Source organism: Phragmites australis, chromosome 11 (assembly GCF_958298935.1).
Source record: "Phragmites australis chromosome 11, lpPhrAust1.1, whole genome shotgun sequence".
Taxonomy (NCBI): Eukaryota; Viridiplantae; Streptophyta; class Magnoliopsida; order Poales; family Poaceae; genus Phragmites; species Phragmites australis.
In genome coordinates, this window is record NC_084931.1 from 27671608 (window position 1) to 27690919 (window position 19312).

The following is a 19312-nucleotide window of genomic DNA, read 5'->3' on the forward strand; positions in this document are numbered from 1 at the left end:
GTCCGTATCGGCAGCGACCTGGGCAGCAAATAGGAAAGCGCGCTCGTCGCCTTCCTCCGGGCTAACGTAGACGTGTTTGCCTGGCAACCGTCCGATATGCCCGGGATCCCTAGGGAGGTGATCGAGCATCACTTGGCCGTGCGTCCGGACGCCCGCCCAGTGAAGCAGAAGGTCCGGCGGCAGGCGCCAGAACGCCAGGAGTTTATCCGCGAGCAAGTCCGCAAGCTCCTCGACGCCGGATTTATCCGAGAAGTTCTCCACCCCGACTGGCTAGCAAATCCAGTCATCGTCCCGAAGGCCAACGGCAAGCTTCGCATGTGCGTGGACTACACCGACCTTAACAAGGCTTGTCCTAAAGATCCTTTCCCCTTACCTCGCATTGATCAAATCATAGATTCAACTGCGGGATGTGATCTTTTATGCTTCCTAGATGCAAATTCTGGGTATCACCAGATTCGCATGGCCGTAGGGGACGAGGAAAAAACTGCTTTTACTACCCCGGTGGGGACTTATTGCTACATGTCAATGCCTTTCGGCCTGCGCAACGCTGGATCATCCTTCCAGCGCGCCATTCGTATCACACTTAACTCGCAGGTTGGCCGCAACGTCGAGGCTTACATCGACGATCTCGTGGTCAAAACCCGAGACCGCGCCACCCTGCTCGAGGACCTTGCCGAGACTTTCAACAGTCTCCGCTCTACCCGCCTCAAGCTCAACCCGGAGAAATGTGTCTTCGGGGTCCCGGCGGGCAAGCTCCTTGGTTTCTTGGTCTCTGGCCGAGGAATCGAGGTCAATCCGGAGAAGATCCGGGCCATCGAGCAAATGCGACCCCCGGTTCGACTCAAGGAGGTCCAGCGCCTCGCCGGCTGCATGGCCGCCCTCGGGCGCTTCATCTCTAAGCTCGGGGAGCGGGGGCTCCCCCTCTTCAAGCTTCTGAAGAAATCCGGTCGTTTCGACTGGACGCCGGAGGCCGAGCAGGCCTTCCGCGACTTAAATAAATACCTTACCTCGCCACCCGTTTTGGTGGCTCCTTCTCAAGGTGAGCCCCTGCTGCTTTACGTTTCGGCCACTCCTCAGGTTGTGAGCGTAGTATTGGTGGTGGAGCGAGACGAGTGTTCAGGGCCGGGTGCTGGGTCCCAGCTCCCAGAGGCCCCCGATCACTCACCTGTCCTCGTGGCTCCCCCGGAGCGAGGGGTCGAGCCCGAGCACACTGCTCTTCCTAGCCAAGGAATCGAGCTCGAATGCCCGGCCAACCCCGACCATACCGCCGACCCTGGGAGCTGTAGCAGCCCCCCGGGTGGGGCCACCGTCCGGGTCCGCCGGGCACAGCGACCGGTGTACTTCGTCAGCGAGGTCCTCCGGGAAGCCAAGACAAGGTATCCTCAGGCTCAGAAGCTGCTCTATGCCGTGCTCGTCGCCTCCCGGAAGCTGCGCCACTACTTCCAGGCGCACAAAATCTCAGTGGTTACCACTTATCCACTGGGACCCATTCTCCGAAACCGGGAGGGCACCGGGCGCGTTGTCAAATGGGCAGTGGAGCTGGCGGAGTTCGATCTACACTTCGTTAGTCGCCAGGCAATTAAAAGCCAGGCGCTCTCCGACTTCTTGGCAGAGTGGACGCCCGTCCCCTGCGTCGACCCAGAAGAGTTTTCTGCCTATCCCGGGCGCGACGCGCCCGGGTACTGGGTCATGCACTTCGACGGCTCCCTCTCGCTGAAAGGCGCAGGGGCCGGAGTGGTTCTCACCTCCCCAACGGGTGAAGAGCTCCGGTACGTCGTACAGTTGCATTTCCGCGCATCCAACAACATGGCGGAGTATGAAGGTCTCATCGCCGGCCTCCGGGCTGCGGTGGGGCTCGGGATTCGTCGCCTCCTGGTCAAGGGGGACTCCCAGCTGGTCGTCAACCAGGTCTCCAAGGAGTACCAGTGCACGGATCCTCAAATGGCGGCGTACGTGGCCGCAGTCAGGAAGCTCGAGAAGCGCTTCGATGGCCTCGAATTACGGCATATCCCTCGCCGCGACAACGCTCCGGCCGACGAGCTCTCTCGCCTGGCCTCATCACGTGCGCACGTCCCTGCCGGAGTCTTTGAAGAAAGACTCGCACGGCCTTCCGTCCTGCCTGCCGAACAGGATGAAGGGGAAACCTCGAACTCAATTCAGGGGACCCCGGCGGTGCCCTCAGTGGGAAACCCCGTCAGGGCGCCGCCGTCCGGCGAGTGCGCTGTGCTCACCGAATGTTCTCAAGATGCCTCGTGGATGTCTGACATCCGAGGGTACTTGAAAGAAAGGTTCCTACCCGAGGATGAGGCGACTGCCGAAAGGGTTGCTCGGCAGTCCAAACGCTATGCCATAGTAGACGGGGATCTCTACCGACGTAGCGCAGGAGGTGTCCTCCTAAAATGCATCTCTCGGGCAGAAGGCGGCGATCTTCTCGCTGAGATCCACGAGGGCGAGTGCGGTGGCCATTCATCGTTCCGCGCGCTGGTCGGGAAAGCCTTCCGGCAAGGTTTCTACTGGCCCACAGCTCTCCAGGATGCTTCCGAGCTGGTTCGGCGCTGCAGGGCATGCCAGTTCCATGCAAAGCAGATTCACCAGCCCGCTCAGGCTCTCCATACCATTCCCCTGTCATGGCCTTTCGCGGTCTGGGGTTTGGACATTTTGGGTCCATTCCCCCGAGCAGTCGGGGGCTATGCATACCTATATGTCGCTATCGACAAATTCACCAAGTGGCCGGAGGCAGTCCCAGTCATCAAGATAACCAAAAGCACGGTGCTCCAGTTTGTCCGCGGTATCACTAGCCGTTTTGGTGTCCCCAATCGGATCATCACCGACAACGGCACCCAGTTCACTAGTGCCTTGTTCGGGGACTATTGCGAGGATCTTGGCATCAAACTTTGCTTCGCTTCCGTTGCTCATCCTCGGAGTAACGGGCAGGTCGAGCGTGCCAACGCAGAGATACTAAAGGGCCTCAAGACCCGGACCTATGACGTGCTCGCTAAGCACGGGAAGGGATGGGTGGATGAGCTGCCAGCCGTGCTATGGGCCAACCGGACTACGCCAAGCCGCGCTACCGGGGAAACTCCTTTCTTCCTCGTCTACGGCGCCGAGGCGGTCCTCCCCTCCGAGCTTACTCTAGGCTCCCCTCGAGTGCACGCATACTCTGAGGGCGAGCAGGAGCATCAAAGGCGCGACGACGTAGACTACCTGGAAGAGCGCCGGCGGCGTTCTGCTGTCCGGGCGGCTCGGTACCAGCAGAGTCTGCGCCGTTATCATCTGCGTCACGTCCGGGCCCGGTCTCTCGAGGTGGGGGACCTAGTTCTCCGGCGCATCCAGTCGCGCGAAGGAATGAATAAGTTGTCCCCTGTGTGGGAAGGTCCTTTCACCGTAATTGCAGTCCCCCGGGCAGGTTCTTTCAGGTTGGCGACAGAGGAAGGGCAGCCACTCCCGAATCCGTGGAACATCGAGCATCTTCGACGCTTCTACCCGTAGACGGTCAAGCTCGCGGTTCAGGTTGATAAGGCCGGGGGCTTCTCCCCGCCCGAGCAGTCTGGAGGCTTCGCCCCGCGTGGTAAATCGCTGTCACCCAACCTTGTAAATATCGTACATTCAGTATTTTAATAAGCAATCACTATGGCAAATTATTCCTCTGGATCCCCTATATTTAATCTGTCTGGTGAGGTGCTCGGTTGTGCGAGAAAAAGTTCGCTCTCTCATTTTTTCCCGTTGATAAAAGAATCCCAATCGGTATACATACGAGCAGTCGCCGCTGACTTACGTCCGACATGGTAGGCTGTGGTATTCGGTGTCGTAACGGGCTCCCGGGCACTAACCGAGTTTCGGGGCGCTTTGGGTAATCCCATCACTCGAGCTACTCGAGTAGGCCGGAGCTCAGGCCCCCGGAGCGGGCTGTCGGTGCTCGGTCTGGCCTGTCATACCCGGGCGCCACCGAACCATAGGACCTCTAGGTTATGCCTCTGTCCACCCTTGTCTGCCGGTTCGGGTATTCGAGAGGTCTCGGGTCGAAAAAACGAGAGCAGTCTATGGCAAGTACCGCACTAACAGAGCGCACCAGACAAAGAAATTCTATATTCTCTCTTTCAAGTCACAGGTCGGCAATCACAAGCAGTTCGGCCGCAAGGGCTTCAATGCCCCGGTCTCTGGTCGGCCCCAAGGGTCTTCGGGTGGTCCTACCGCCTAGGCTTGGGTGGTCGAGATCACCCGACCCTAGGAGCCTCGTATGCCTCTGAGCGCTCGGGCGCTCCGTTGAAAGAATCAAGTCCCCGAGCCCCCGAGCTCGGAATCAACCCCTTCTGGATCGGCTGGCCGGAAGGCCGACGGCTGTCCGGTGAGTGGTTATGACCAGACAAGTCTGTTTTCAGTGAATTTATGTTCCCGAGTCCTTCTCGGGGGCTCTTGCGCTTTAATCTGCTCGGTGAGGTGGTCTCCTGGCACGCAAAAACCCTGCCACGTGTCGGCTTTTTTCCAGAACGACAGAGCGGTTCGTAGAAAGGAGTACCGTGCGTGCGGTAACGTCTGACCGAAGCCCTTCGTGGTGGTCGTGGTGTTCGGTCCGCTCTTAAGGACCCCGAGCACTACCGGGTCCTCAGGTGCCCTGGGTAATCCTATCACTCGAGCTGCTCGAGTAGTCCGGAGCTCAGGCCTTGGGGGCAGGCTGTCAGTGCTCGGTCCGGCCCTTTTTTGAGCCCGGGCACCACCGGACCGCGAGGACTCTTGGTCACATTCTCGCTCACACGCGTCTCCCTTCTACCGGCTGAGTGGTCGCAAAGTGAAAAGGTGTCCGCTGGGCACGGCGTGTTCCGGGCAGGGCCGTTCCATCTCCCGAGCAACGGAGTCTGTGTCTTTGTTTCTTAAACTAGGCAGTACGGACTCGCGAGAGCTTGAAGGCTGGCTGCGCCAACGCCAGCAACCAGAACAACTTCATTTCTCGGGGATGGGAAGGTCGGGAGCGGCCCGACTGAGTACTCCTCGGGACTTCCAGGCGGAGCGCCAGAGGAAACATCAAGCATACAGAGAAATTGGAGTTGCGAGCCCAAGGAAAAGCTGCCATTATATTCACAAGACATAGACAAAGTATTTTTCTAAGGGTTCACTCCTAATATTCACTCCTGCATCTACAACAAAAGAAAAAAGGGCGCCGAAGGCCTAGTCAGCGGCAGAGGCGTCGGCTGAGTCCTCTGAGTCGTCCCCGGGGGCTGGCGGTGGCGGCACCTCTCGCCTGAAGCCGGCCGCCACCGCAGAGGCGGTACTCCTAACCGCTGCTCGGGCGACCTCCTCCTCAGCCTCGACCACTCCCTCCCGCGCCGGCTCCAATGGGAAGTCCGGGTCCCTGCTTCGGTAGCAGGCCAGGACATGCTCGGCCACGGCTTGGGCCAAGCCACGTCCCTCCCGGGCGGCAAGTTCCTGAACTGCCCAGGGCAGGGTCTCGAGGCGCTCGCAGACCTGCTGCAGCTCCAACACTTGTCGTGCGGGGCCGTCGCCCTTCGTGTCGCTGACAAGCCGCCCAAGACCACCTTTCTCCATGGCCCGTCGCATCCGCCGGAGTATATCCTCCAGCATCTGCACGAGGTTGACCCGCGAAACAAAGGCTGCCTCGAGCTTCTCCCTGGCAGCCCGCAGCTGTGCCTCGAGTCCCTGGTCCTCGGCCGGACCGGAAGAACCGCCAGCTGCGGCGGGGACGGCATCCTGCTTCGCCTTAGCCACCACCTCGGACAGGGCTTGTTCACGGGCGGTCAGTTCCGCCTCGTGTTTCGCATTCTCTTCCGCCCTGGTAGCCGCGGTGGCCGCCGCGGCAGCGGCTTCGCCCTCCCGGCGACTCAGCTCGCCCTCTCGGCGATTCAGTTCGCCTTCCCGGCGACTCAGCTCATTCTCCCGCCGGGCCAGCACCTCCTCCTGCTGGACCACCGAATCCTCCCGGGCTCCGAGATCAGACGCTAATAGCTCGTTATCCACTTCCCGGATGGAGACGTCCTCTTCCCAGCGCTTGACTTCTCCTCTGATCTTCTGGAGGTCGTCTTCCCAGCGCTGGAGGTCGGCGCGCGTCGTCTCGACCGCGCCCTCTCGGCGGGCCAGCTCGGCCTGCCGCTCCTCTGCAAGCCGTTCCCGGGCCGTGACTGCCGCCTCCCTCACCTGCGCCTGCCCCATCCTGGCAAGGGCCTCGGCCGCTTGCTGCCTCGACGCCTCAGCCAGGCGGGCGGCGTCTTCTCGTTCCCGCGCGGCCTCTGCCCGCGCGGTCCTCAGGCCTTCTCGTTCCCGCGCGGCTTCCGCACGGATGTCCTCCAGGAGCTTCTGCTCCCGCGCGGCTGCCGCGCGGGCCTCCTCTCGGGCGCCCGCCAGCTGCGCCTTCTCCAGTACCAGGCGGGCGTGCTCGGCCTCGAGCTCCCCCTCCTTGGCCTCCACCGCCGCGCCCAACTGCCCGACTGCGGCTCGGACGCCTTCAATGGCGGCCAAGAGGGGATCGGCAGGCCGGCCAGGCACTGCGAGCGCCGGTGGGTCCCAGGCTTCTCCGCCGGATGCCTCCAGGGGGGCCGAGCTCTCCACAGGGCCCTGTGCCGCCATCCGCCCCGGGCTCTGCCTGCCCGGGGTAGGCTCCTCCGGAGCCAAGGCCTCGGACGGCAGCTGCGTTCCCGCATCAGCCGCCTTGCCCACCGGCCCCGGCGAGGCATCCGCCTCCACCGTTCTCCGCCCCGGGCTCTCCGCGCCCGGGGTAGGCTCCGCCGGCGCCCTTCCGGTAGTCGCCGCCACCGCCTCTCTCCCTATGGCCGCCACGTCGATTGGCGCCTCCACGTCGATTGGCGCCTCCGCCGTTCCTACACTGGCCTCCGCTGGCGCAGCGGGCAGGTTCGGCTCTGGCCTTGGCGCCTGCTCCCTCTCCGTCGCCGCAACGCCTGCGGCCGGCCTACGGGAGACAAGTAAAAGTTGTCAAAACTTAGTTCGGGCCGAAAGGACCCATGGAAAAGCAAGAAAAATGACTCACCGATACCGCCATTTGGCCGCTGGGAGCCTAATGTCCGGGTCCGGTGCCGTCGGTCCGGACCCCTCCCGCCGCCTCTTCCGCTGAGGGCTCGGCTGGGCCACCGCGCGGGCCTCGGGTGCCGCCGCACGAGTCTCGGTCTCCGCCGCGCAGGTCGCAGGCGTCGGCGCGGGCCCCATCCGCACCAGGCGCGGCTCCAGCACCGGAAACGCCGCCGCCGCCGTCGGCGACGGCGGAGACTCCGGCAGCAGGATCAAGGCCCAGGGTCGTTTTCCCCGGTCTCCCGGCGTCAACTCTTCAGCAGCTTCAGGGGCGCCCTCTTCTCTGGCGCGGCGGCTACTGCTTGTGGCGGCCCCGTCGCCAGCCTGCGCCGAGCTGCCAACAACCTCCTCACCCAGGAGTTCTTCCAGCCCGGGGAGCTCAGAGGCCTCGGGACTCCGGCTTCTTGGCCGGTCCACGGGCCCTTGGGCGTCAAACTCCGGCAGCCGCCTCATGATAGCCACCCGGTCGGGATGGGCGCAGAGCGCCATCTCCGGCCACGGGAGCTCCGCCCGGCTCATGTCCTCCGACCCGGTGATCACTCGGGTCATCCCTCGCAGCTCCGCCTGCCCCAGATCCCAACTCGCGCCGATCTGGGTCCTAGTGATGTCCTCCGGCCCGGTATAGAACCAGCTTGGTCGGGCCCGCTCCCGCAAGGGCGCCAGTCGTCGACGCAGGAAGTCCACGACCACCATGACAGAGGTCAGCCCGGACTCGCGCAGCTCCAAGATGCGCTCCAGCACCGGCTTTAGCCTCGCATCTTCTGGCGGCGGCGCCTCCCACGTCGATCGCCGAGGTTCCGCCGCCTTCTCTGGCAGTTCGAGCCGCTCGTGGGGGTCGATGTCGACGAAGAACCAGTCCCGTCGCCATTCCTCCCATTTGCTGCGCACCACCTGGGGAATATAATGGTCCCCCAGGCCTTCCCGGAGCCGAAGGTTGCAGCACCCCGCGACGTCCGCCGTGGAGTGCCCCCTCTTCTTCCCCACCGGCCGAAGGACGAAGAAGTGGCGAAGCAGCGTCGCCGACGGCATCACCCCCACGAACATTTCGCAGAGATGTGCGAAGACCGCCAACGCCACGACGGAATTGGGGCTTAAGTGCGCCATTTGGATGCCGTACGTCTCCAGCACTTGCAGGAAGAAGGCGGAGAACGGCGGCACTAGCCCCGCCGCCACGAAGGAGGTGAAGAGGACGATTCGTCCAGGAACGGTCGTCGTCGGCGTCAGAGTCGCCGGCCTCACCACCACAGCACCCTCCTGACCTTCCGGCACCAGCAGCTTCTTGATTTTATCCGCCGCCTCCTCATTCCTCAGGCGTGATTCCGGCAAGATGCTGTTCGGAGTCCTATCCCGGCGTCCTCCTCCAACCCTCGTCATCTCAGCGGAGTGGAAGGCGTTTTTTGGTGGTGAAGAGAGAGAGAAGGAAGAACGCTCCGGTCGCCTGGGAATTTTCCTAGGGGCTTCGAAGCGCAAAGGAAGCAGGAGCACGGGTGCGAAAGAGCGTGAAAAAGGGGAACGGACCGATCCATTCCCCCTTTTATATCTCAAAATTCAAAAACTGCCGCCCCGGACGGTTCGCTCGGCGAAACGTCGCCTCGGTCGACGCAACTGTCAGGCGAATCTCCTGCCGATCGCGCGATGTCAGCGGTTGCCAGGCGTATTTTTCCTCGATCTGCGCGGCGACCGCGCGGGCCGCCCGTATGATTATCGTGCCCTTCGGAAGTTGAGTGGACACGCGTCCACTCATTTTCCCGTTGGGGCATACTTGATGTCTAAAATCCGCAGGGACCACCTCTCGAAAGCTTGCCACATGGCGTCCGGCCAGCCTTGGCCTCGGTCGCGACGAAGGGCCCATTCGCAGTCTCCGTCCCATCGACTGCCAGCGGGCCCGGGGGCTACTGTCGGTGTATTTAGAACCAGGGGTCCCTAAGTCCCGAGGCCAGACCGGCCGTCCACCACATATCACCACCCTGCAAGATAGGTAGAAACAGAGTGCTTGGGAGAGAGTGCTCGGGGCTGCACGTGGCAGCCCCCGAGGACTCGGTGCCCCGAAGGTCCCGCTGAAGTGCTCGGGAGAGAGTGCTCGGGGCTGCACGTGGCAGCCCCCGAGGACTCGGTGCCCCGAAGGTCCCGCTGAAGTGCTCGGGAGAGAGTGCTCGGGGCTGCACGTGGCAGCCCCCGAGGACTCGGTGCCCCGAAGGTCCCGCTGAAGTGCTCGGGAGAGAGTGCTCGGGGCTGCACGTGGCAGCCCCCGAGGACTCGGTGCCCCGAAGGTCCCGCTGAAGTGCTCGGGAGAGAGTGCTCGGGGCTGCACGTGGCAGCCCCCGAGGACTCGGTGCCCCGAAGGTCCCGCTGAAGTGCTCGGGAGAGAGTGCTCGGGGCTGCACGTGGCAGCCCCCGAGGACTCGGTGCCCCGAAGGTCCCGCTGAAGTGCTCGGGAGAGAGTGCTCGGGGCTGCACGTGGCAGCCCCCGAGGACTCGGTCCCCCGAAGGTTCGCGCAAGCTCGTTCAAAGACTCGAAGGGCCCCGTCGTCAGGGTGTCATCCAGTCAAGGGCCCGATGCCGCATTTAATAGGCGCGCGTGGCCTGACATTCTGACATCCTGACATTCTCGGCTGCCCACGCCCCAGTGTCAGACCCTGCCATGCAATGGCAGGGGGGCGTGGGTCCATTAAATGCACGGGTCCCGTCCCGTTTTCGCCTGCGCGCCTCGGGATAACGTCGCCAGAATCGAAGCGCTCGGCCTGCCACCCTGCCCTGGCAGGAGAACAAGACAGGGTGGGCGCACCGGGCACCTCTGAGGCTGTCCGGTGGGCCCTTTTCAGAGCACCCCGAAGCTTCCGCAGCGGCTGGTGGTCGAATACACGCCGCCTTCCTCCACCGCCCCTGTCACTTCGCCAAAATGAAATGATTACGCCTTTCTCCGTGGCACCTGGGCATTCGCGTCCCCTCTTTCCCATTCAGGATATGTCGAGGTCGGCGCATCTATAAAAGGAAAGGATGGAGGACACAAAAAGAAAGAGAGGAGAGTCAGTCGAAGAACAAGAAAACAACAGCCCCCGATCGCAAGACGATCAAGAGACCAGCTAGCTAGAACATAAGAGCCTCCAGCTCTTTGTAAACAGCTCTCCTTGGAGAACCAGATATATCCTTGAAGGATCCCCTTCAAGGATAGATATAACACTCATACAGGAGTAGGGTGTTACGCCCCCGCGCGGCCCGAACCTGTTCAAAAACCCGGTGTACCCGCAAGCCAGCGCATTTACTTCCGTTCCCGCTTTTTTCCCGTACAAGCTTTTCTAGGATCATCCCCCCGGCCGAATCTCTAAAGAGGGGTCTCTCGGGATCCCTGCGACAGGAGTTCACTCTCCGACAAGTGGCATTTCATTAGCCATTGTAACGCTTTGCCTTGATATGCTATTTCATCAAGAGTGTGCTCATGATGTTAGCCTTACGATTACGAGGAAGAATGTTTGTGTTTTGATCTTGGCTCCATCACGAGTCAACCAAACTGGACCGAGTCCTAAGGGGGCTACATCCCATCCATGTGCTTTGATCGGAAACACAACCAACAAGATTGGTTGCGGTTCCACCATCGTGTTGTGCCTATAAAAATGAGGGGATCGACATCTTAACGGTGGTGCTCGAAAGGTTGTCTACCCATTCATTGAAATCCTAAGATGATCCTAAAGGGTATAGAAACGTGGTAAAGGCCACCACCGACATCGCTATCCGCATCTGCGTTATGCTAACACTGCACCAAGCTCATCTACACGGACGTGATCGCGTTCACCGACTTGTAAATCTACGTCATCATATCTCTGCACCGAGGCATCACCGAGTCTGTAATGGTATCATCCGGTTCTGTTATGTGTTCATGTTTCTGTTAATGTTATGAGTGTTCGATTTAAAGGCTAGTGATTATGTATTTGGATAATTAAGATGTAACAATAGGATCCCGTGGCATTCAATTCCAGAGCTGGCTCATCTCTGCACGTTCGTTGGAAAACACTAGAGAATTTTGGGCTCTCATGAGCTGCTAAACCCGCCAGCCCAGCCCATTCTTGCCAAACGCACGGCCTGTCGTACGACACGACTAGATCACATCGACACAAAGAATCGCCTTCGCCATCCGAGCCCGACGCCCCACCGGCCCCAGCCTCCACCACCACCAGACAACCACCAAAGATGCCGGACCTTTTCCCACTGACAAGGTGACCCGCATTGCCGGTTGGTTCGGTGAGCCCATTGGCAGTGTGTGACAGGAGGCTTCCTCTCTCTCTCCACCCGCGTCTCGAAAGGGGCGGAGACCGGAGACGCGAAGGCAGCAGCAGAGCCAAGCCGTCCCCCGCCGGGCCATGGACCGCGCGCAGCTCCTCCTCGTCGGCCTCCCGGCCCTGCTCTTCTTCTCCGATCTCACCCACATCTTCGCGCCGCCGCCTCCCCACCTCCGCCACCCCCATCACCACCCCCCACACCACCACCCCCATCCGCCGCACCACCCGCACCCACCGCACCACCCCCACCCCCACCCGCCGCACCACCACCCGCACCCGCCGCACCACCACCACGACGACCCCGCTGCGGCGGCCATACAGGTGGGGTCATGAACCCTAGCTGCCCGGACTCCTCTCCACGCTCGAACCACGACCCGATCTCCGATCTGGATGGTGGACTGATGTGCTGCTTTGATGCGATTGCAGGAGCCGCGTGTGGATGGATCCGGATTTGACACGACCGTCGAGCTGCAATTCTGTGCCTCCTGCTCGTACAAGTGAGCCCGCCCGTCCACTGTGTTTGTGGGTTGTGCGTACTGGTGGTTGCTTGCTTAATTGGTTAGGTTATTTGTTCTGTGCGGATCAAATGAACATGCGCGTAGCTTTATAGTGTAGTGTACGCTGAGCGTTTGAAATGTTGTGTGCTTGCCGCAAATGACCACACCGAGACCAATTTGTCCTGCATAATGATTACCAGTTGGGTTATTCGGTACTCCCGTTCACTACTGCCACTAGTGATTGATGAATATCTGATTTTCAAGAGTAGTTACTATTATGTGGTAGTACAGGCAACTGTTGGTAACTTCACGCCTAGTCAAATCTTAAACTCAGTTGTATGTTACAATGGTAGTGGGGAACTGGGAAAGGGATAGAGGTTGCTCACTTATTATTCATGACCGCGTCATTCGTCTGTTGAAGACTTTTAAAAAGAACAAGAAAGAAGAGAATCCATGTGAACAAAATCAGTTACTCTATTTTATTGTTGGATTTCTCTGTCAGTCCTTTGTGTTGAGTTTAAACTATCAGTGGTGATACCCTTTCATAGTCAGATGCTTTCCAAAGTTGGCTAATTTGCACCATCATGGTCCTAGCTTGAGGTCACAGGTCAGCTATGAGATGACATTGATGAGGGAGGCATGACTCATTTAGTATGAGATGATATCATGACAAAACTTGTGCTCACTGGCTTATAGGCTTCTAGCTTGAGTTTAGTTGGCTCTTAACTTGTTTTCTTGTTCTTAACCTTTAAACTTGGTGAAATGCATATGTAAACACGTCTTCACGATATCTGTGATATCTGGGCTATCCACTTGAGAACTCTTCCAACTCTCCAACCGATTTTATATGTTCCGGTTCCACTTATTTATTTTGCCCAACCAATACAAAATTTGAAAGGTATGCAGATCACATTTGAGTTGATCGGAAAATTGTGCCAGTGTTTCTGCAAAGCTTGATACTTGACAAACCAAATTATTAATATAAGGCCGTGGTGTCTTGAGGAGTTGAGGGTAGGTGAATTGATAACTAGACAAATACCACTCTTCAATTTCAGTGCTTCAAAGTCTGGTGATTAGGCAAAGTAGTAATATATTCTTAAATCCCATTAAAAAATTGCTTGTTGTGAATATACCATTGCCTGTAGTATTCGTGCATTTTCATCTGTAAATACCACTGTAACATGAAGGAACTGTTAGGCTGTCTGGCCAAGGACCTGGACCAGTACCAAAAAAACCCATGCTACCCTAGTGGAACAATTCAGGAAATTCCACTGGATTGAAGATAGTTTTTTATGAAAGTGTCGCTTTAGTTAGCATTGGAGAGAATAGTTGGCTTCAAATTTTTGTGGGCCAGCAGATTTGGTGAAGGATGTCTGGTGTGAGAAATTTGTTGGCTGGCCCTACAAATAAGAGTGACATTGTAGGATGACGAGCGGAGGTGAAATAGAGGTTGTTTCCTGGACACATGTGCCCAATGTTTATGAAATGCATCATAAAGCGTTTTTTTTTCCAAAAATAAAATGTGATTTTTTTTTTGCTCTCATTGGAATAGAGGCTTCTACCAAATCTAATGTATGACGTGGCTAGTAGTGCTTCTCTAGATTTTTCCCACATCTGAGTAAATGTTTCCCTGCCGCAGACTGTTAGTCAGATCACGTATTGTTGCTGCCTCCCTCCATTATATAACCTACCGGCATGAGCTGCATTCATGGTGGGAGGAGTATAGATGGGATTTTTTTTTTAATTTTTTTTAGGAGGGCAAATTAATAAGCAGGAAAGGAAATCATGATAACCAAAATATATCATTTAAATATGAGTTGTTATAAGCTAGTTTAAAACTAAATGTACAAGTGGCTATCCGCCTAATTACTAAATTGTGTTATGGATGTAGGACTCCTGAAACTAAAACATAAGTAGATAGTTAATTATTTATAGGCTTATAGCTAATATTTGGTTCAACTTGTTTCCTTAACCTGAGTTCCCACGGATTGTCCTGGAAAAAAGAACAGCGAAAGGGATGGGGCAAGTAAACATTCCTCCCTTCTTTCTAATCTCCTTATAACACCTTTTGTGCTTCTAAATGGAAATTCGATTCAATAAAACCCATGCTTTACATCTGCATGTTATACTGAAAATTTTGATTCCATATTGTAGGGGAACTGCAATGACTATGAAGCGCATGCTGGAAACTTCATTTCCTGGCATTCATGTTGTCTTGCAAAATTATCCTCCGCCATTCCCCAAGCGCGTACTGGCCAAAGTTGTACCAATTCTTCAAGTTGGAGCCATTGTGACAATAATGGCTGGTGACCAGATTTTCCCCAGGCTTGGAATGGTTCCACCTCCATGGTACTACTCGCTGCGTGCCAATAGATTTGGAACCATGGCGACAATCTGGCTATTTGGCAACTTTGCTCAGTCCTTTCTACAAAGCTCCGGTGCCTTTGAAGTTTACTGCAATGGAGATCTGGTATGCCTTCTGTTTTCCTTTCTGTTAACATGCGGATTATTTTGCTGCACCCTGCATCATAAATTAGAAGTACCCTCTGTTTTGAAATGAGTTGGTTCTGTTTCTAGATTACTTTTACTTCCATCAAAGTAGATTCTATTCTGGGTTTCTGGATTACAATGGTTCAGTTATTTCTTGTTGATCATGTACAGAGATAGGAGAGCGCAGAGCATTGAAGTTATGGCATATGATGTCTGTTTTTATTTTTATTTTTTTGCATGTATTTCTTTTGGCCTTCTAGAGAAAACTCCTGCATAGGAAGAGGCTTGATTTGCCAGCATGACTTTAGTCACTGTAAACCTCTTCGTTGCTCTTTACTGAAATTGATCCCACGTTTCAGGTATTCTCAAAATTAGCTGAGCAGAGGTTCCCTAGTGAGTTCGAGCTGCGGGATCTCATTGGCAACAGATTACCGGAGTCTCCATTTGGGAGGAATCTTGGAAAAGCCTTGACTTAGATGATGGTCCCAGAAATCTGAACTCAGAATACCACAATTTCATCTACGGCTATTAAGGTTTTCCTAGACGGTAACTCTTTGATGTTGATCTATTGAAGCTGTGCAGCTTGTCTGACACAACTTTCCGGATGTATGGCTTGTATAAAGGATCACTTGGCTATTAAGGTTTTCCTAGATGGTAACTCTTTGATGTTGGTCTATTGAAGCTGTGCAGCTTGTCTGGCACGACTTTCCGGATGTATGGCTTGTATAAAGGTTCACCTGGCACGAGACGATTATTCAACTATTGTGGACATATGACACTGGAACTGTAGGGCGTCGTGATCGCCTGATAATTTCTGGGAGATTTGTTGAAGTGTACTTACTACCTTGACAGCTTCAGCAGTGTGAACCTTGCATACATCGCACTCACTTGTCATCGCACGGAAAAAGTGTGCTAGCTGTTTCTGTTGCACCATGAGAGGACGGGGGATGCGCCACCGAGAGTCCATCGAGTCTGCTACTCTGCACTAGCGAAATACGGGAGGTCAGTGGACCTCTGGAGGCCTGTAAATGATTCCGTTGGGCCTCGAGGCGAGTGGATGATAGGCACTTGTGGTTCCCCAGGCCCAATAAGCCCAGGATCAGAGCATTTTGGCGGGAAACCGGTGACAGTGGATCGGTAGAGCAGGCAATGGCAAGCTGTCAGCGTGACGTTCAAAATTCAGACGTTCGAAAAAAAGAGGCCATATCTTCGACGTTCAAAATTCAGACGTTCGAAAAAAAGAGGCCACATCTTGTGCAGTTGTGCTATTGTGCAGAAAAAGGGTGGCAAACTTTCCCCTTCCAGAGTCCCAGCCAGTTCTGCCTCAGCCATACGGCCATCCCCGATACGGAAGCTGTGAAAGACCAGCCGCTCTCAAGGATTGGCTAGACCTACTTCACTAGACCATAGGAACTGCAACTGGGTCCAGGAGGAAGATCGCCCTGCGTCACCTGGTGGACACCACCCCACGCTACCGACTCCTCTCGAGTTGCGATTGCGCGCACCGCGTCTACATGCACCGAGTCTTGCAATTGCAAAAGGAACCCCTCTCGGCGGGTAAATTAATTTGTTTGCCACTCTGTAAAATGGCAACTTCCTGAATGATATCTATCCGAACTGTTGTATTAATATAACACTAAGTCCCTTAAAAAGTTATTTATTTGTCACTTTGAACCTTTTTTTTCCTTATCACGTGACATTCCCCCCCCCCCCCAACCCGATGACGTAGAAACTAAATAAAAATTACATTTCTGTCCCCTTAGTCACTCTAGCTCGTCGTCGCCTTTGACATCCTCACACACGATGGTGGCGGGGCGGGCAGCAAAGGAGGCATGTGGGCGGAGCCAACAACTGCAGTTTGCGTGAGGTGGCCCTAAGATGAACTGCAGCAGGGCGTCATCAACCGTGAGTTCGAGCAGTGGCGGTGGTAATGCAGGTGGCCTCGAGATGAGCGACGATGATGACAATGGGGTGTTGGTAGATTGGGCGGGATGGAGATGTGGCACCGACGCCAAGAGAGAATATGTGAGAGGAAAATAATAGAGGGGATGGAGTGGTTATTTTCAATGATCCACAATGATAAAAGAAAAAAATTAAAAATATCATATGATAGTGGAAAAAGTTCAAAGTGGTAAAGAAAATGTTTTCGTGAGGCACAAGTGATATGTTGGCACAGCATATCATTTAGGAAGTTGTAATTCCATAGAGTAACAACAAATTAATTAACCCCCTCTCGGCAGGCATTCACCGCACAGCGAATCCAATTTCTCAGCAGCCAACCACAGCACCCGAGGGATCTCCGTCCGCGCCGTGCTGCCTCCTCGGAGATGACGCTCAGGCGCCTCCTTGGCCTCTCCGCCGCCGTCTCCGGCCACCGCCACCGCGGCATCTCCACGGCCGCCTCGCGCCCTCCGTGGGCTATGGTCTACTGGTCCACAAAGCTAAAGACGGCGGCGCCTCGCGTGTCCCTCGAGCTCGCCGAGGCCCCGTGCATCTCCCACCTCATCGTCCCCGCCCACCTCGTCCACACGCGGCCCGGCCCCGACCCCGACAGCGACGACATAAGCCTAGCCTTCAGCGGCTTCGTCAAAGCCTCGAGCGGCGACGGCCTCCTCCTCCTCAACTTCTTGGATCTCCGCGGCACAGCTCCCGTCGTCTCCACGCACGGCAGCACCCAGAGACGCAAGTTGACTGGCGTCAGCCTGGACCCCGACGTCACGCTCTTCGTCTGCAATCCCCTGACTGGCCAGCTGTTCCGCCTCCCGGACATGGACGGCAAGAAAAAGACACTGTCCATCGCGGGCATGGGCATCCTCACCCAATCCGATCGCCCGCACCGGCCGCCTGAAAGGTTCGCTGTCGCCGAGCTCAGCGACGAGGACCACTGGGAGCGGAGCTTCGTCATGCGGCGGTTTCTCTCGCAAACAGGGAAGTGGGACAAGCTAGCGGGCTTGCCGTCCCCACTCCCTTTCGCGCGCCGGATGGACATTGACCGGGATGTGCTCGCCTTCGCCGGCCGGCTGTGGTACGTCGACATCAGCTGGGGCGCAATCTCCGCCGACCCATTCAGCGACCGACCGGACCTCCGCTTTGTCGAGCTGCCGAGGGGCAGCGTGACAGAGCTCCCGAAGGGCGGGGAGCGGCCGGAGCTGGATGGGTACCGCCGCATGGGGGTCAGCGAGGGGAAGCTGCGCTACGCCGAGGTGTCCCAGAAGGAGCCTTTCGTGCTCAGCTCGTTTGCCCTTGACGGCGATGGCAGCTGCTGGACGCTGGAGCACCAGGTGGCGCTTAGCCGACTCTTGCCGCATGGAGGCCTTCTAACTGGGGAGGGCACGCCACGGATTGGCATTTTTGACCCAATGAACGCAAGCGTCATGCATATCACAATCGGCAACCAGGTTTTTTCCGTAGACATGGACAGGGGGAAGGTGCTTGCGTGTTCGCTGACAGGCCCATCGTTGCAGTCTGGTTTATTACTTAAATCATGTGTGCTCCCACCGTGGCTTGAATCAAGCCGAATCCCTTCTGCAGGTGATCATTTTTCGCTTGTTTTCTTTACGAAGAGCTTGGTATTAGTAGAGTAAGCTGGTATGTTTTTATTGACTCCATTTGATATGAGAAACTGAGAATACTATGCTCTTGTTCTTTTTAGAAATGTGATTATGCTCTTTTTCAATGTCTCAGTTTTGTTTGATAGTTTAACTATTATATATGCAATGGAGGTAAACATGTAATTCTATTGTTTTTTTTCTGTGGTATAAGTTCAAGTTCTTCTATATATTATTGAAGGAACTCTTTCGAGCAACAAGGCCAATGTCAAAAGCAAGACCTTATCAGACATTTTGGTTCGTGTAGACATGGACAAGAAGAATTGAGATGAAGCAGCAAATGCGTCACTTGGTACTCCCTTAAGATAACTCTTTGTGTTCAATATATTATTTGTTTCAGTCTTTTCCATGTTGATGATACGCTACTAGTTACTTTTCACACCCTAAATATGTTGGTGTCATCACTTATGAATTGTATACTCCAAATCATGAAAGATCAGTTTATAAGATGGCTATTTCGGTTAAGCATGGTACTTGAGCAACTATTGCATTTTCTGCTGTCTCGTAGCAGCACTATAGATTTCACTGTGCACTTAGAGTGTACTGAATATTAGCACTACCGTGTTCTATTCTTGACTTGCATCAGCTGTGCAGATTATAGCTTATGTTTGAACTGTCTTGCATAACTTATTAAAAAGTCCTACTTGGGCCAATAAAATATACCAAGTAACAAGTGATCCTATTGTTAATTTTTGCCACAATCAAGAAATTCATATAAAATAAGCAGGCCATGTAATTTTTTTTGGAAAAAAAATAAAATACAAAGAGGAATATTGGGCTATGCTAGTTTTTTTCTGTTTGCCTGAGTTTATACTGACCCAGCAGACGTGATTAAGTGTAAACTAGAAGTTCTGCATATAAAGCATAATATGTAAGAGCTTAAAGAATTGCCAGCCGTGTCACCATGATGAACCACTGTCATTCCTTTGTCCTACAATATTATCACCTATCGATCAAGCTTGAGATGAAGCTTGCTATTTCAGAACATGGATCATGCTGTTATCTTGTGCTGAATCAAGACATGGATAAAACATAGACATGCTATCTTTCATTTTTCATAAGTAAAAGGACTAGATGGAGTATCATAGTTTCCCGTTTACTTGTGGTTATTCTCAACGCAGTGTACTGTTGTTTTTCCATACCATTCATTCTCTTCATATGATTATTCAAACGTGCGTCCTAATGTTTCCTATTTGATTCAGGTTTCGTAGAAATGAACTGACAGAGGTGTTTTAACGAATTGGGAAGATGGATGGTAGCTTGCTGAACTCTCATTTTGGGGAAGCTCTGGAGAAGTTAGGGTTTACTGGCCCTTGCAATTTAGCTAATTTGTCTTATTTTCGGAGAGCGTCTGGAAGAGGTTTTTGTTTTGTTGGGGTTTTTCTTTGAGAACTTTTACGGTACACTACAC

At 55.1% G+C, this 19312-nt stretch overlaps 2 protein-coding genes across 2 annotated transcripts; both read left to right on the plus strand.

Annotated features, from left to right (window-relative positions):
- The first annotated feature begins 11258 nt into the window (after positions 1-11258).
- Positions 11259-15136, plus strand: LOC133884572 (selT-like protein). The gene is made up of 4 exons (XM_062324030.1): positions 11259-11627; positions 11733-11803; positions 13958-14273; positions 14653-15136. The coding sequence occupies exons 1-4, from the start codon at positions 11388-11390 to the stop codon at positions 14767-14769; spliced, it is 744 nt and encodes a 247-aa protein (XP_062180014.1). The 5' UTR covers positions 11259-11387; the 3' UTR covers positions 14770-15136.
- Positions 15137-16219: 1083 nt separating this feature from the next.
- On the plus strand, positions 16220-19312 carry LOC133884573 (uncharacterized). The gene is made up of 3 exons (XM_062324031.1): positions 16220-17824; positions 18083-18193; positions 19104-19312. Exons 1-2 carry the CDS (start codon positions 16621-16623, stop codon positions 18166-18168), a joined length of 1290 nt encoding a protein of 429 aa, XP_062180015.1. The 5' UTR covers positions 16220-16620; the 3' UTR covers positions 18169-18193; positions 19104-19312.

Bases quoted from the DNA above. Each gene is read 5' to 3' on its own strand.
- LOC133884573 (XM_062324031.1), top strand. From the start codon at position 16,621: ATGACGCTCAGGCGCCTCCTTGGCCTCTCCGCCGCCGTCTCCGGCCAC. The intron at 17,825-18,082 runs GTGATCATTTTT...ATATTATTGAAG, and splicing joins AAGCCGAATCCCTTCTGCAG to GAACTCTTTCGAGCAACAAG.
- LOC133884572 (XM_062324030.1), top strand. From the start codon at position 11,388: ATGGACCGCGCGCAGCTCCTCCTCGTCGGCCTCCCGGCCCTGCTCTTC. The intron at 11,804-13,957 runs GTGAGCCCGCCC...TCCATATTGTAG, and splicing joins TGTGCCTCCTGCTCGTACAA to GGGAACTGCAATGACTATGA. The intron at 14,274-14,652 runs GTATGCCTTCTG...CCCACGTTTCAG, and splicing joins TTTACTGCAATGGAGATCTG to GTATTCTCAAAATTAGCTGA.